Here is an 18,317-nt window from a genome sequence, read left to right on the forward strand (position 1 = left end):
GGCAAATGAAAGTTTTGGTAGTACCACATTCTATTGTACTAACTCAGTTAATTCATGCATTATGAATGTTGTGATGGGTTCCAAATGAAAGAAGAGAAGCATATCTTTCCTTTCATCTCAAGCAAACTTATTACCATGCTAGCAACAACTTAAACTGAAGTACAGTTATGATTTATTCTGGGATGCCCTGTAATTAATAATAATTATACTTGCTAATATAGCACTTAATACTTACTTTGTCAGAAGTCTCTAAGCGCTCTACAGTATATGCATCATAATTATAATAGAGTCAACAGACTAATGTCATTTGCAGTGTAACAGACTAATGTCATTTTGTATCAAAAGAATTTACTACTTGACATTCATTTTTACATGCAGTCTTTTGTTTGCCTTGTTGTACAAATGATTATCCCCCCACAGTAATTAAGAAAAGAATTTAAACATTAGATACTCACAAGGACATGTCTTCTTTTATTGACATCCAGTCTGAAAATGCCGACTAGTTTTCACATAACATTATACCTGTACTTATTAACATAGTGGGGTGCCAACAAAATTTGAAAGCGGTATATAATCATGAAGCCTATTGATGTTGAGGTCCAAAGGTCAAGTTGCCACCTTCCACTTTTCTTGCTTGACCAATAACTCAATTTTCCGCGTTACAGGTGGGCGATTCATGTGCTTGCCCTAGCGACACTCTTGTTTTAAAATAATTTTAACGGCAAATGCCTACTAACCAAAATTTCAGACAGTAAGTCCTGTACATGTATGGAATGAATTATTGTACTGTTTAACTGTTTATTTAATCTGCATTGTTATTGCACATGTTGAGAGAAATGTTATGAAAAGTTATTGAAATAGTATTTTTTTTTACATTTGCCAGGAGTGTATTCAAATTCTGAAAACCTATCTCAATGTGCATTGGGTATGCTATACAATATATATGTACCTTTTTATTTTTTATTTTTATTTTAACAGGCTACAGAGCTATTTACCAAAGTGCCTATTCTCAACAATATTTCTCAACATCGACTGATGTCTCTGTCAAATTGGTGGTATTGAAATTCTGTATGCTTCTCTTCATGGGATATCCACTTGTTAGCTTTGTCTTACTTAAATGGTCAAAAATACATTTGGTAAGTCTGTACTTTATAATTACCATTATACTTTTAGTAATGTCTGTTTTAGTACTTTGTGAACCTAACTTTAGTAATTATTATTTTTAATGAATTAATTATTATTTTGTTGAGGATTATTTATATTTTGTATGTGTTTGTCTTTGTTCTATTTAGTATCTCTTCCTCATCCCTTCTATACTTGGCTGGAACTATCTATCAGATCTTTAATACCAGTCTACACTCAAAGTCTGTTTTGTTCATTTTTTTAACAGTGCATTATTGTATTTTTGTATTGTTGCTTCTTGCCATTATGCAATTTTTTTTCTCCATATTTTGCATGGTTAAAATTCAGTTTCAATCATGATACTGCATAGTTTTCCTGTGTTTGATGTAATCATGATTATCATTAATAGGTTTACAAGGAAGTCTACTACATTGGACATATCTTCTTTGTGATTCTCTGGCCAATATTCTCTTTTGGTGTCATCATTCCTTGGTTCAAAACACAGAAGTTAAAATCCAAAGAGTAAGTTATATAAGACTCCTAATCTCATTTAATCTTAATATTAAATTCCTTGTTTCATGCATAATTTTACACACTGAGTGTTAACTGACATGAAGATGATATAGAGTACCAAAGTGATGATGACAACAAATTTTGCATTTCAGCACTTTTGATAATTAGCCCTATTGAAGTCAATGTATTCATGAGGTCATATCTCAGACCCCCATGAGCAGATTCGCACCAGATTTTGGTATTACATCATACTCTACCCAAATATGGTATAAGTAAATGCTGAAATGCAATATTGGAAAATTGATGACGTCAAATTTCGGTACTCTGACATTAAAACTTCAATGGATAGTCGATCTTAGGTTCATGATATATCACAATATTTGAGTTTTAATATGGAAGCATTGTGATTTAGCAGTTTGGACTCTCACCAAGTAGTCAGTGTTCGAATCCCAACACAGTCTAGCATTCTTTGGCAAGGCATAAATACACACTTTGCCACTTTCGTCCCAGGTGTTTAATGTATACCCAGTAGTATGTGAAAGCCTATGTAGTATGCTTAGCATTTGAGTCTTGAAACTCTTGTAAGAGTCTTATCCAGGGAGTGGAAACAGGGCATAAATAGTGTGTGGGCATGCCTGGATCCTATGACCTGGGTTATAATGATAGGAATATTAATTGTTTAGAAACAAAGTGTATTAAGCGTTGAAGAAATGTTATCAGTTTTTTATCAGTAATTCAAATGAGATATCTGCCTCAGATAGCTATAAAACATACATGTATACATGTACATTATTGCAATTATTCCAATCCAAATCACCAAAGTCCTAGGAGAAAGGGTTGTAAAGATTCTATCTCTTCTCAATCATTTTATTCCCCCATTTCCCTTCTGTAAGTCCTAGCTTACAGAAGGTGTGGAACTTGAATATTAACTGACAATATTAACTGACAATATTCACCAAGTCATATGAAACTTTTCGCACAGGAACTCATTATGATGTGATTTTTCCGCCAAATGGAGATGTATTGTTATTAAATTAGTCTCATTTGAAAGATGAGTATAAGCTGTAGTAGGGTAAACAGTATCAGCTTTTATGCGTATCAATTCGCGATGCTGCACTCGATATAACAAATAAAACAAGGGTCAAAATAGAGGGATTCTAGTTGTGGTGCACATTACATGTGACTCTATGGGGTTGTTAAACATGCATAACTTCGGTTTTCAAGGGGGTAAGACCTTTGATTTTGGATAGCAATACACCTCTATACACACCATAGAATCATGAATTAATTTTGATTAATTAGAAATTTAAAGTCAAAACCAATCATCAAATGCAAGTTTTAAATATTTGAATACTACATACATTTGCATGTCAAAATGATCTTGATAAAATGAAATATGGTTGTTTGAAATAAAGTATATCGGGGTCCTAAAAATCAAACATTTCAGTCATAACAGGTCACCCTACCTCATTTTTATGCCGTTTTTGGAACCTCATGAAATTTCCTTTCAGAAATAAATAATACTTTTGTATGGATAGGGACATTTTTAAAGTTGTGACATTTTAATACCGAGAGGTGTGCTATCATTAGATTTGGGTGACGTTACACCAATGTTCATAACGCATGGCCACATATATTATGATTTTTGTGACTATTAAAACCCAAATGGGCTACCAATTCTGTGCAAATCAATATTGGGGTAATGAATGGGACTAAATTGTTTTTTTAAATCATAACATTAGAGGCTAATGAATTATAAAAAAATAGGAATCCTGCTTGCATATCCCTTTTCCATTTTTTTATTTCTTCATTTAAGGTTTAAATTTAATATAGGAAAAGTTCAAAATTAATAGTGAAATTCTACAAGATTTGATGCATAAAGATACTATGATTGTAATTTTGACATCCAATAGTAGCTACCATGGTTTCAATCAAACTCACAGACTGTCTGGGAGTTACCATTTGCTAACCATAATTGTATGTTATCTGTAATGGACCCCTACAACCTAGTGTAGATTTTTCATTTATTTTTCTTCAGTGCACCAGTTCTGACAAAATCAAAGCAGGTTTCAATGGAATCGATGGGGAACCAGTGTGTTCAGTATTATTACCAATAAATGAAACAAGTGAGAGGGTTTTCATGCAATTGATTATTCCTCTTTTTTGTTTTCTACCATTCCAGGAAAGAAAATGCAAAGACAAAATGATGAATGAATCGTGGGAGATCCTCAAGATGTACATCTATATTCTTCCCAGCAAATCATTATGGAAGTTAATATAATGATTGGCTGCTTTATAATTTTGTTTTTCATCCTTGAGTGGTGAGAAGGTAGGGTATGGCTAGTATATGAAAGTTGATATGTGAGCTGACACATCAACACATTTCCTATAAGCAAGGTTCCTGGCAAAAAGCTGGGAAACATTGCTTTAGTTTTCGGGTTGTCCATCCATTTTTTTTTCAAGTTGTTTACTAAATAAACATGTGATATATCAATCTGTAACATGGTCCATGTATTCCAATTTAAAGTACAGTGTACAAAAATATGTGATGGACAATGATTTAATGGGTCAGGTGACTTAGGTCAAAGGGGACAAGTTCAATGTGTACATTTGATATACAAAAAATGCACGTAAGCGCGTGCATGCGGGGCCAAATAATGAATGTGTATAATATTACATGTATAATAATAATAGTGTAATATTTTAACCAGGGTAGCTACTACAGTTGCATAAACTGTTTTATACAAGTTGCAAGAATGTTTTGTAATCTGATCCAAATCGGATCACATGATATTCAGCAAATTGCTCTATTGTATCCAAAATGCACTATCCTGCACTCTGACGTCAGAGTGCAGGATAGTGCGAGTTCTGAAATTTCGATCAAATACAGCAATCGGGGTAACTCAGTAACATGGGTGAGGGGGGGAGCTCACATAAAACAAACAATACACGCATTCTGGTTCAAATCCCAGCCATGGCGTAGTTTCCTTCAGCAAGAAATTAATCCACACTGTGCTGCACCCAACCCAGGTGAGGTGAATGGGTACCTGGCAAGAATTTCTTCCTTGAAATGCCGAGCGCGTAAAATTTACATTTACTCTTTTCTATGATACCAATATAATCAATTTTACTCAAAGAGAAAGTGGTAAAATTCTTTGAAAAATAAAGTCTCACAATTCACGAGATTTTGCAGGGACAGGAAGTCTGCCACGAGAGGACTTGGATAAATCTTGCTCATTTGTTCATTAACATGGGGGCTTGCAGACTGACTGTATAGACACATACATGTACCCTTGTGCATAAGCATTATGGCTAGGAAATTGTAATGAATGTAAGTCAGTTTGGTATAAAAACTTTTCTGACATTGTCATCAAGAAGAAAATTTTGTAATTACAATTAATTGTTGCAGGTTACTGCTTGACCTTCCAGCAGTGTTCAGGTGGCACTAATATGTTGCTCAAAGATTTGTGTCTCATGTACATAGAAGAAATGATAAATAGCCTTTACAATAGTGGTCTTGGTTGTTTTGTCAACATCAAATCTTCACCAGAGTTAAGTGTTTGAAAAGTCATAATACATGTAATTTTGAAATTTTAAGGATTTTAAATCACTTTTATTACAGTAAAATGTGATTACTTGTTGATACTCAGGAATTGTACATGTATATATGTTGAATGAATGTTCTTTTTTTATTAAATAGACTTCTTTATGAAAATTTAGTTGTGTTGTGTTATATTCACCATTTTTGTTAAAGATGATGATTTAAATCCCTATATAGGATTCCAATGAAAGAAAGGTTTTACCACAGAGGTACAAGAGTGTTTCAAGTTGTTTATTAATCTTCCTTTGATTGGTATTAATTTATGAAGGAATGTATTAGGGTTATTTTCATGTTTAACATTGATTGCATATTGTTCATTGCATTGCTATTTTAGAAAGTGCAATGACAATATTTAAAAGAATAAGAATTCAGAAATGACAAAATATACTGGATTTGAATGGATTGTGTCTCTGAATTTTGTTTTTCAAACAAAGGGTTGTGTGTTTGAATTCCAGAAATATAAGTGATGTAAGTTTCATTATTATTCATTAAATAATCTCACAATAAGGAAAGTTTGGTTTCCCTGTGAACATCTAATACAAACTATTGAGGGAAATGGTACAAACTATGGAAAGAGATATCAGTATAAAATCAAATAGTGTGCTAATATTGGAAGTCCTCTTGTCTCTAATCATGTTTAGAATTTCTAGATTTGAAGGGGAAAAAATAGGTGTGAGTTAGACAATCCATTGCAATGTGGTTTTATTGTCATAGCATGTGATGTGAATAACTAAAGAGTTGTCAATACCAAAATCAGAATTCCAGTCTATATCAAGCTTCTCTTTAAGAATAAAGGCAAATCTAGTTCCAGATCATAATTATGTCATCATTGGACTCCCACCACAAGGTATGCCTATTATTATTTCGAACTTCAAAATAAAATAATTGTACTTTTTGAAGCCTTCATGTTTAATGCAGAATGTGATTTGTTTCAGAATTGCATCAAAGTATAATCATTTTCATGCAGGGTTTAAATGAAGAGTTGAATTAGACAAATCTAAAATGTCTCAAAGTAAATATATCTATGGAAAGCACTTGTAATTGTGCCGTGTAACATCAGTTACCGTGAAAATGCCCATATGCAGAATATTTCTTTAGGGCAGATATACTTGAAATGTTCAAAAATTCAGAAAAGCAAGGGACCAAAAACGATCAGCTAATTTTCAGGAGGTATTTAAAGTATTTAAATTGATTGATTTAAAGTATTTAAATTATTTGGAATTTTATGAAAATAGAAAAAAAATGGTTCAGAAATTTCCATATACATGTACATGCAGATAACTGTATTTTTTATTGCGTTTTTTTTCTGGACATGCTAAGTGAGTTGATTGTACATGAACTATAAGTACAAAATTTGTATTTATTAATGAAATTAAATTAATTCATATAAAATATATGAAGTACATTAAAGATAAATGAATGTAGTTGGAGTAAACACTAATTTCATGAGAAAGTCTGTTAAACCAAGATGAAATCTAAGTTGAAAAATGATACACTAACAATCACCAACATAGACAAAGAACAGTGTGCTTGGAAATGTTTTGCTAATTTCACAGCAATTAACACAATTTCTTCCATAATCATTTGGCACATATTTTTTGATATATGCAGACAGACACTGGTGGCAATTTGATTGCACACCATATGAGTTCATTATGAAATCCTTAGCGCATTACTGGCATTTATCTTTAAAAAGGAGAAGCCACCCCCTCCCCCCCCAAAAAAAATGGTTGGAACTGTTTGATGGTAATAAATCTTGTTAACCATGGTTTTGAACTTAACAAGATTTACAGGTGAGCAGGTGTTGAGAAACTCTTTTGATATGCAAGATGCAAAGTAATGTACAAACAACAAGGATTAAGAATAAGCATTGTGTTGAAACATTTGGAAGTTCTCTTTTGCTGTTGATCTGTACAATGTGATTTGCTTTTATTAAATGAATGTTGATTCTTGACACACAATGATGCCTACATTTATTTTTATAACAGAGCAGCTGTCACTGGATCAAATGTTATGGAACCCAATAAACCTCAATAAATTAGGAATGAATATCTATAAACATTTTTTTTGTGGATAATAGAGTACATGTACAGTCTGTATCAAAATACATTTATACTTTGAAATACTCCTATAAAATAATATTTGTAATATTCTAAATATTTTCTACAAATTTACATCTTGGCATAGGTCCCTTCAAGTGAATGACAATATAATTATCAACAAATCTTTCCACTCGAGTGAGCACCACTTACATCTTGGCATTTAAAAAATTTGTTGAAAAATTATTTGTGTAAAAATAATAATATGGATAAAAGTAGACATTAATCTTAAAGACAAGACCCCTCAGAACAATTATTTTACGGGGGTTGCTGATTTACATGCGAACAAAAATCACTACAAAATGGATATCATTTTGGTTATATATTATATTTCTCCATTTTTGCACACCTTACAGAATTACAGGGTCTTCTGCCTGACGGTGGAGAATACAAAGCATGCAGCACTTTCCCCCCCAAAAAAAAAAAAATACTGAAGCACCCTTGCTTCCCAGGGCAATGCTTCATTAATGCAGATTTTTTTTTAATGAGCTGGTAGAGGGACCCTTCCCTGGTTAGATATGGAATGTCAGATATATATCCTATCCACTGGTATTAAACATTCCACCCTTCAGTCGTGTAGGAAACACAAGTCTACAGTGCGTCCCCCCCAAAAAAAAACTATACACTTTTGAAATGGCTGCCCAATAAAAAATGTAGCTCTTTGGGGAAAAGGACTTAAATGACACCAAATAGTTGGAAAACTATTCATGCTTGAGCGAGCACTGACCACTGAAACAAAGGGTAAAAATTAGGGTGGGCTGGAATTAGCCTTCCAATTTATGTCAGTGTTAGAGAGGCAAATCCTTTCGAACTTGCAAAGTTAAAGGCGTTGTGATAAATTAATGATCAACCGTGACCAGTTTTGGTTGCTTAAGCAAATTTTTTAATTATTAAATTGAACTTTAATGCATGAGTGAACATGAATTACGCTTTTTGGGCATCATTTGGATCTCTTCTTGGGCAACATTTCAACTTTATCATGTGGATCTCAGCAATGTGTTCATGGGAGTCGGGAGAAAAGGGGATGAGATAGAACTTCAGTGGGAGAAGGTTGATGGAATAAGGGTCAACAGAACATTCAGCCCCTGCCCCATCCCTCTTTCCCGCCCTCCCCTCCTGTTGAGAGACTGATGGCTATTGTCATGTACGCATGAAGTCCAGAGCAGAATGTTGATTTAATGACTAATTCTGAATTGGGGCATCAACCTTTTCCTATCAGTCATTTAATCAACAATACATCAGTAAATCAACTCTTGCAATGTGCAATGTGATCAATCAAACATTCAGTTTTTGTCTCGCCCACCAGAGGTGAAGGCGAGACTTAAGGATCCAAATGTCGTCCGTCCGTCACAAACCTGTAATGACACATAACTCCACAACCATAAGTCGCTTTTCAACCAAACTTGGATGGTGGATGGACTTGGGGGACCTGCATGTTATGCTGCAGTCTGAGGTCACATGATAAGGTCAAGGTCGTTTTCAGGTCAACGTTAAAGTTTACATGCAAGACTCTCTTATGACACCTAACTCTGCAACCGCATGTCATTTTTCAACCAAACTTGGATGTTAGATGGACTTGGGGGACGTGCATGTTATGCTGCAGTCGGAGGTCACATGGTAAGGTCAAAGGTCATTTTCACATCAATGTTAAAGTTTACATGCAAGACTCTTAACTCCGCAACCGTAAGTCGCTTTTCAACCAACTTGGATGGTAGATGGACTTGGGGGACCTGCATGTTATGCTGCAGTCAGAGGTAACATGACAAGGTCAAAGGTCATTTCAGGTCAACGTTAAAGTTTACATGCAAGACCTTAACTCCGCAACCGTAAGTCGCTTTTCAACCAACTTGGATGGTAGATGGACTTTGGGGACCTGCATGTTATGCTGTCTGAGGTCATATGTTAAGGCCAAAGGTCATTTTCAGGTCAACACTAAAGTTTACGTGCAAGGCTCTTATGACAAGTGTTATTCCATCCCAGTCATTTCACAATGAAGTTTCGATATAATCCTCTTGCGTGCTCTCACAAATCATATTTCTGGTTATTTTCTAGCGTGGGCGAGACACAAAATTGCTTTTGCCTTGTTTTCAGTATATTACTTCATTAATCATCATAATCATAAAATTTCTTGGTAATCATTCAATAAAAAAACTGACCATCAGCCACCGGTCACTTGGCCGTTAAGTTTTGAATAGGCTACAATATTAAAAGGAAGTGAGACAGAGAGGGCAGGAAAATGGAGGTGGAGAGAGGAAGGTACATATGACTTTTAATTTGTAAAAGGACAAAAAGAAGAGGAATGCCCAGTTTTCGCCCTCTTGATTGTAACAGCTACCATCACATTACTCTGACTCTCACGAACACACTTTTGAGGTCCACAAGATGAATATGCTACACTAAAATTAACTTAAATCATTCATGCATTACATTTCAATTTAGTAACTCATGAAATCTCCCTAAGAAACAATAACTTATCTCACTCATAAATAGCATGACACCCTTAGCTTTGTAAGTTGCAAAAGACTAACCACTCAAAAAAAAAACTGTAAGGCTATTCCTGCCCAGCCTAGCCAAGCTTAGTCTCTCAGGAGGAGAGAAGTGGGGGGAGGGGGTAGAGATGGAGGGAGGGGTTGCTAAATGTTCTGTTGACCTTTATCCCATCAACGAACTTCACCTACATGTACCTAAGCCATATTACCCCCTCTTCTCCTGACTGTCATGAACACATTGTTGAGATCCACATGATAAAGACAAAATGCGTGCACTAAAAATTGCAATTCATGATCACTCGTGCATTAAATTTCAATTTAATAACACATTAAATTTTCACAAAAAACAAACTGATCACATCTGATCTTTAATTCACCAAAGAACCCTCGACTTTGCAAGTACCAAACAAAAAAACCTGAAAGAAACTGGAAGGCTAATTCCGGCCCACCCTAATTTTCATACCCTTTGTTTCAGTGGGCAGTGCTCGCTTAAGCATGAATAGTTTTCCAACTTTTTGGTGTCATTTGAAAGTTGACTTTATTGGCTTTCCATATCTATACATGTAAGTCTTTTCCCCTAAAGTGCTAAATTTTTTATTTGGCAGCCATTTCAAGTGTAGTTTTTTGGGACGCACTGTATAGGAAATGTTCTATGTGCATATGATACCTGCTGCTACTGCACATTTTGGTAAATTACCAAAATGTGCCGTTACTATGTTATGGCACACTTTGGTAATTACCAAAATGTGCAGTTGCCAAAGTGTACCGCCTACAACACATTTTGGTAAATTTACCAAAATGTGCACGACATTGACGGCACATTGGGTAATTTGGTGTGGGTGTTGAGAGTGTGAAAAGGCTCCAGAACTTAGCTGGGTTCAGAGGAACGATCGTGTTATCATGTTAGCCTATGACGTTACGCCTCTGCGCTACGCTGCTGATCATCTCAACTTTATGCGAGAACTTCTCAATGACAAAAGTGAAATTGGGGAAAAATTAGAGTAAAATTTCATCATAAAGAATCTAAATGCTTACTTGTAGAATCCATATTTATTGTCAATTAAATTGCACTCATCCTAATTTTTCAGGGATTTTCATCTTGTTCGCTGCCTGTTCATGGGCTTCAAATCACCAACACCGTACTTGAAATCACAATTTTCCCCAATCCCTGAGGTTTGGTGAATGGGGAAATAACACATGGATTGTCAATACCAGCTGTGATACTCGGTTCAGCAGATGACATTTAACACCAGTGCTCAAAGTTGAACTGCTGGAAATACGTAATATTTTCTGGGGTCAATCCAACACCAGCTGTATTAAAGGTCAAGTCCACCCCAGAAAATTGTTGATTATAAACAATAGAGAAAAATCAAACAAACATAACGCTGTAAATTTCATCGAAATCAGATTTAAATTAGAAAGTTATGACATTTTTAAGTTTCGCTTTTTTTTCACAAAACAGTTAAATGCACAACTCAGCGATATGCAAATGAGAGAATCAATGATGTCCATCTCTCACTATTTCTTTTGTTTTTTATTGTTCGAATAATACAATATTTCAAGTTTTACAGATTTGAAAATAAGGACCAACTTAACCATAAACTGTTAAACTAATAGTAATTCCACGTGTTCAGGGAGTAATAAAACTTTGTTTCACTTGAAAAGGAAGAGAACATTAGAATATTTCATATGATAAAATACAAAAGAAATAGTGAGTGCGTGACGTCATCAGTCTGCCAATTTGCATACTGACCAGGATGTGCATATAACTGTTTTGTGAAATTAAGCGAAACTTTTTTATTTTACGTCCAATTTTGATGAAATTTTCAGTGTTTTGCTTGTTGGATTTTTCTCCCTTTTTTCAAATCAATTTTTTGTTGGGGTGGACTTGTCCTTTAAGTACAGTGTTGTGGTTGGGGTTGTCACAAACCAACAAGATTTCAACACATTCCCCTACAGACAAGTGAGCCAATAATCCCAGAAGTTACCCAAGTCTGAATTGGACCAAGTGGGTATTGGATGAACTGTCAATTGGACCAACTGGAAATGAAGTTTGAAGAACTGGCTATTGGATGAAATGGCTATAAGAATAACCGTCTATTAAAGGGATGTTCCGGGCTGAAGATATTTATATCTCAATAAATAGAGTAAAATTCGATCAAAATCGGATTACAAATAACAAAGATATTGAATTACAATGATTTGCATTATTCCTGTGAATGAGTCAGTAGGCAAGTCTTTGTTCATTAGATGGGCTGATGATGATCCCCACTTGCTCTTTTCTATTTTATCATATGAAATCAGGTTTATTCAAATTTTTTCTATAGTCAAGAACTAAAACAATCAGATTGACAACTGATTAATTGCATTAGTTATTTATTGATGCAACATATTTCATCATAATGGAGACGCATCATTTTTTTTTAATACACATTCATGAAAAATGAAACAAATATGATTTCATGTAATAACATAAGAAAAAGGAAAATGGGGATGTGACATCAGCAGCCCACCTAATGAATATTCATGAAGATATGCCTAGAACTGTTTCACCGGAATAAAGCAAATCTTTAAATTCAATAAATTCTTTCCTTGTTATCCAAATTTGATGAAATTTTCAGCTTTTGGCTCTGTGAATTTTTATGAATTTCAGCTGTTTGCTCTGAATTTTGCTATATATATTCAGTACCTCTCTAAATGAAGTGACATTAAGACAAAATGGCTCTTAGAGGAAGCGGGTATTGGCCGACATTGATCTTAGACAAAGTGGCTTTGCGAAAAGAGACTCTTAAAAGTGGCTATTGGACAATTTGGCTCTTGGGCTAACTGGCCATCGGATGAAATGATTATTGAAAGAAATGATATTGGACCAAATTGGATTAGACATTGTCATTGGATGTAGGGGCAAATCACCCACACACATGCACACAGACAAATACCCCTGACATTGTCTCCAGCCCAATATCATAATCATCAATCGTTACTCCACTATAACCATCAAATGTAGTTATGAAGTTGTAACCAAAACGTGCAGGCACATCACATTATAACTGCACATTTTGGTTTTTAGCTCATCCGGCAAGGGCAATATGAGCTTATGCCGTGGCGTCCGTCGTCGTCTGTCCACAATTTCAAAATGCTACTACTTCGCCATTTCAAGTCCGATTTCAATTCTGTTTGCTTTATTTGATAGCACTAGGTGGGGGATTCAAAAGTTCTACACATAATTTTGAAATTCATTAAATATGCTAATTTATGCGCATTTTTCAAAATTCACAAAAAATGCTTCTTTATTTGTTGACCGATTTTGAATTTTTTTCTTCCATCTGGTAGAGCTTCATGAGGTTCACCAAACTTCTACACAGAATTTTGAAATTTTGACCAGAACAATTTTTATGCTAATTTATGCGAAATTGATTTATGCAAATTTTGAAAAATTCACATAAAATGCTTCTTCTTTATTTGTTGACCGAATTTGATTTTATTTCTTCCATCTGGTGGAATTTCATGAGGTCCACCAATCTTCTACAAAGAATTTTGAAATTTTACTAGAACAAGTTTTATGCCAATTTATGCGAAATTAATTTATGCATGTTTTTAAAAATTCACATAGAATGCTTCTTTTTCTTTATTTGTGGAACGATTTTTTTTTCTTCAACCTGTAGAGCTTCATGAGGTTCACCAATCATCTACACAGAATTACAAAGAAATGTTTTTTCTTCTTCATTTGTAGATCAATTTCAATTTTGTTTGATTTATGTAATAGCTCGAGGTGGTGATACAAAATTTCAACATAGAATTTTGAAACTCATTAAATATGCCAATTTATTCATATATTTTCAAAACTCACAAAAATTAGTTATTTATTTGTTGATTGAATTTGGTTATTTTTGTTCCATCTGAGAGCTACATTAGGTTCACCAAGGTTCTACAGATTTAAGAAACTTGACTAGATAATTATTAATACTTAATTCATATGAAATTTATTCATAGATCACAAAAAAATGCTTCTATGTCATTTCTTCATCAATTTCAATTTTATATCCTCAATTTATGTCACCAATATAATTCACTACAGTGTCAACTGGGCTGAAATTAAAATTGTGTTCAATTTTGTTGCGAGATGCCGGATGAGCTCCACATCATTGATGTGCTAGTTAAAAAATCCTGTCAGGCTTATGCCCGGTTGACACTTGCCCGCATTGCCCTGAATTGATGCGTGCCAGTGCAAGACACTTTATGGCACGACTTGCTATATCAGTTCACACATTGTCACGACACGTTAACATGTTTGCTCATAGTTCGCGCGTAGTTCATGCAGTGTTTACGCACTGTCCCAATGTGCGTTCAGCAAATATTCTTGACACCCTATTCTGTGACGTATCTAGCTCAAATTTAAATATTTAAATGTTTTGGTGTTGACACCCTCTACGTTCGTTTATAAGGACAACTTACACTGATCACGTGGTCTGCACTCACAATTTGCGCATATCATTCGCAAACTATGCATGAAGTATGCTCAGCCTATGCGCAAAGTATGCGTGACCCTGTCATGAACTGCATGCCACTACCCCGGGGGTGCCTACTATTTTTTGTGGCATGAAATTTCTATTTTGATGCCACGCAGTGGCATGACTAGGTTGCACATAGTTCACGAACAGTAAAAGTATTTGTAATGCATGCCATGTTGACAATTTTGGCATGCATTTCATGCACTGCCACCTACCTATCAGCAAGCTGGCACACATAGTTCGCGCATTGGCCCGCATGAGTTGCATGCCCATGCGCAAACTATGCGAGAACCACAATGCGTGAAAGTGTCAACCGAGCCATAAATCTTTACACATAGCAGGCACGTATCCAGCATCAGATATTATATGGGTCCAATTGTATGGGGACAATAGTGACTTTATTACATGTACTTGGGCCCATGCATTTCTTTGTCATATATTTGATGCTGGATATGCTAGTGAACAGCCATGATATGTAATGCTATTATAAAAACAAAGTTTTAGAAATTTGTATGAATAAGCACTATCGTGATTTTCTTTATTCGTTAAAAGTGACACCAAACATGATCATCTTAAACAAAAGCTATTTTTTCTTCTCAGGGAATCACCTTGGACTTACCCTTTATGAAGATGCTGTAGGAAGTACATATAGTGCATGCAGATTTGCAATTGTATTTTATAAAATTAATTAAATATAAAATAATATATTTATAAATAAATATAAAAAAATTATTTTTAAATTAAAATATACATATAATATGCAGCATAATAGATATGCAATAAAAATTGTTTCAAAAAATCAGTGATCCGAATGATGTATGACATCCTTCATTGAGTGTTGAATGGACGATTGTTAGGTGAACCCAAATGAACTTTATTGAATGTAAATTTCATCACCTGACTTAACAATTTAAAACAACTTGAACACTTTAAATATATTCATTTTCTGATGGGGTTCACTAACTTTTGAGCACCACTGTATCTACAACATTGAGTTTAATCCTCTATTATTCATTTACATCCATGTAGATTTCATCAAATTTTACTGTATAGTTCAGGACAGTAGGATGAACAATTCATTCATATGGCTATTTGTATGCTCTGTAAGGCTAACAGCACCTTCAGTTTTAGAAAAAATTGTGTAAAAGGTGACAAAAACATACCTTACCTCAAAAAAAATGAATTCAGTGAAATTTACCAATGCAACTGCGTAGTTTACGTCATTCTCTACCATTATGCAAATTTTTGTCGTGATCGCGCAATCCGCGGCTGAGATCTTAAGGGGGGGGGGGGGGCATAATGGCCCGCCCCCCCCCCAGAAATGACAAGAATCAGAATACCCCGGGAGATTTAGGGTTAATCCACAATGAGTTGATTGATGTTAAATGGTAGTTCAATCCATAAACACATTGATTGTTGTTAGATGCTCTTTTTATTCAAATCAACATTTATCTTGAGGTAAGCTCGTCCTATCATTTGTTCATTCATTGTGACGTCAATGCACGTAACGTAAAATACGTGCAGATCATGATTAGCACAATCATAACTGGAACATCCTAAAATGAAATTACTAATGAAAGTTAATTGCAGCAGATAATAATTCAGAGAGATATATAACAGTTACCCTCCTATCAGATACATGTTTACATTAATTAAATGACATATGACAAATTAAAATAATCCAATACTTGAAAATGGTATAAACATACTGTTCATATATGACGATGAATGTGAAGGTCAACAACACTTTAATGCTACAAAGTGTTGTTGACCTCTATGTTCATTGATATATAACAAACTACTGACCTTGAAGCTTAGACCTACATGTAGCAATACAGCTTTATGATACCCCCCTCAATGCTTGTATTCCTATATGGTGGGTATGCCCCTAAACAGTTGTGGAGGATGTCCCCCCCCCTCAATGCTTGTATTCCTATATGGTGGGTATGCCCCTAAACAGTTGTGAGGATACCCCCCCCTCAATGCTTGTATTCCTATATGGTGGGTAGCCCTAAACAGTTGTGGAGGATGTGAAATGAAAGTGTGATTCTACATAGGAATTAATAGATTGATTATACTAGGTGGTAGGTTATCATTATGTCATAATACAATTTTGGGTGTTGATATTGATTGGTCACATATTTTCTAATTGAGTTTGACAATAATGAGTTCAGTTTCAAATTTCTTTATAAGTGATTTCACACTTGGAAAAATCTACATAAATGGAGAAGCAATACATGCTTAAATTATAATGGTGAATATGACTTGCATCATGCTTTTATTCAACTCTAAGTTAAATAACTTACTTTTCATTTTATTTTGGTGGAGAGAGATTTACTTGATTTTGATAGAATAAATGACAGCCTTGTTTTCTTTAATAAAAGAGAGATTGAGAAAAAGATACACTTTTAATAATATAAAACAAGAAAAGCCAACAGGATGCCCAATGGGTCAATTATGTTATACCTAATTGTCTTCAGCAATTCATGTACAAACATAAACATCTTTTTTTTTAAGTTTTGAATTTTGTAAATAAAATCCTTCATTAGGAATGGGGATAAGAACATTATAAATGGTTGAAAGTTGTATAAAGCTATAACCACTATACTATCACATGTATGGATACAGGGGCCACACTGTAATGTCATTATGTATTGAGTTACAACCGCATACATTCCGTAGCTTCGTTATTCCGAAGGTTCGAATATTCCGAAGGTTCATTATTCCGAAGGTTCGTATTTTTGAAGGTTCGTAATTCCGAAGGTTTGTTAATCAGAAAAAGAAATGAGGTTCGTAATTCCGAAGGTTTGTTAGTCCGAAAAATAAATGATTAACTAACCTTATTTCGTTTTCGGATTAACAAACCTTCGGAACATTGAAACTTATTTCAGAGATGCCAAGTTCAAAGACCAGCTATGCATGAGATTTTCTGTTAATCTGAGTGAGATCACAGACATTGTGTACAATGTATATGGGGATAGGCTGTGATAATTGCGTGAGACAGAGATTTGAGGGGATGAACAAGAGTCCAAAATGCTTGAGTCTCAAGCATAATGCATGAGACTTGGTAGCTTTGTTATTTTCAGATTATCAAACCTTCAGAATAACGCCACAAATGTTCGGATTAACGAACCCTTTTACGTTTTCGGATTAACGAACATCGAGGTATAGGCAGTTTACGTGTTTCGGAATAAAGAGCCTTCTGAATTACGAAGTGTAACCGGTTACAACTGCTTTACCATTTGCTCCAATGCACAAAATGACTAAAATGCCATATGTTTTGCTTCAAAAAATATTTTCATTCATGAGTATATAATAAAATATGCTACCTGTGATACATTTCAACTACTGCCCGAATTGAATCGGTACTTATGATAGACAGTGTAAGTACACAGTCAATGGAAAATTCGTCCCGACCAATTGCCAATTTAAAGGTCAAGTCCACCTCAGAAAAATGTTGATTTGAATCAATAGAGAAAAATCAGACAAGCACAATGCTGAAAATTTCATCAAAATCGGATGTAAAATAAGAAAGTTATGACATTTCAAATCTTCGCTTACCGTATTTTTAACAAAATAGTTATATGAACGAGCCAGTTACATCCAAATGAGATAGTCGATGATGTCACTCACTCACTATTTCTTTTGTTTTTTATTGTTTGAATTATAAAATATTTCAATTTTTACGAATTTGACGATTTGGACCTCCTTGCCTGAAGCACAAAATGTTAAAATAATGGAATTCCACGTGTTCAGGGAGAAATGAAACTTCATCTCACATGACAATGACGAGAAAATAAAAATATTTCAGATTTCATATAATAAAATACAAAAGAAATAGTGAGTGAGTGATGTCCTCAGTTCCTCATTTGCATACCGACCAAGATGTGCATATAACAGTTTTGTGAAATGAAGCGAAATGCCACAACTTTCTTATTTTACATCCGATTTTGATGAAATTTTCAGTGTTATGCTTGTTGAA

At 34.5% G+C, this 18,317-nt stretch overlaps 1 protein-coding gene across 1 annotated transcript in view; it reads left to right on the forward strand.

Annotated features, from left to right (window-relative positions):
- Positions 1 to 3,978, forward strand: part of LOC121427263 (lysophospholipid acyltransferase 5-like) — a 29,704-nt gene extending 25,726 nt beyond the window's left edge. Inside the window, 4 exon segments of the mRNA XM_041623598.1 lie at positions 979 to 1,039; positions 1,042 to 1,136; positions 1,532 to 1,644; positions 3,818 to 3,978. Of these exon segments, the coding sequence (XP_041479532.1) occupies positions 979 to 1,039; positions 1,042 to 1,136; positions 1,532 to 1,644; positions 3,818 to 3,842 (294 nt within the window). The 3' untranslated portion in view covers positions 3,843 to 3,978.
- Positions 3,979 to 18,317: the final 14,339 nt, after the last annotated feature.

The sequence above is a fragment of the Lytechinus variegatus genome, chromosome 14, assembly GCF_018143015.1.
Source record: "Lytechinus variegatus isolate NC3 chromosome 14, Lvar_3.0, whole genome shotgun sequence".
Classification (NCBI taxonomy): Eukaryota; Metazoa; Echinodermata; class Echinoidea; order Temnopleuroida; family Toxopneustidae; genus Lytechinus; species Lytechinus variegatus.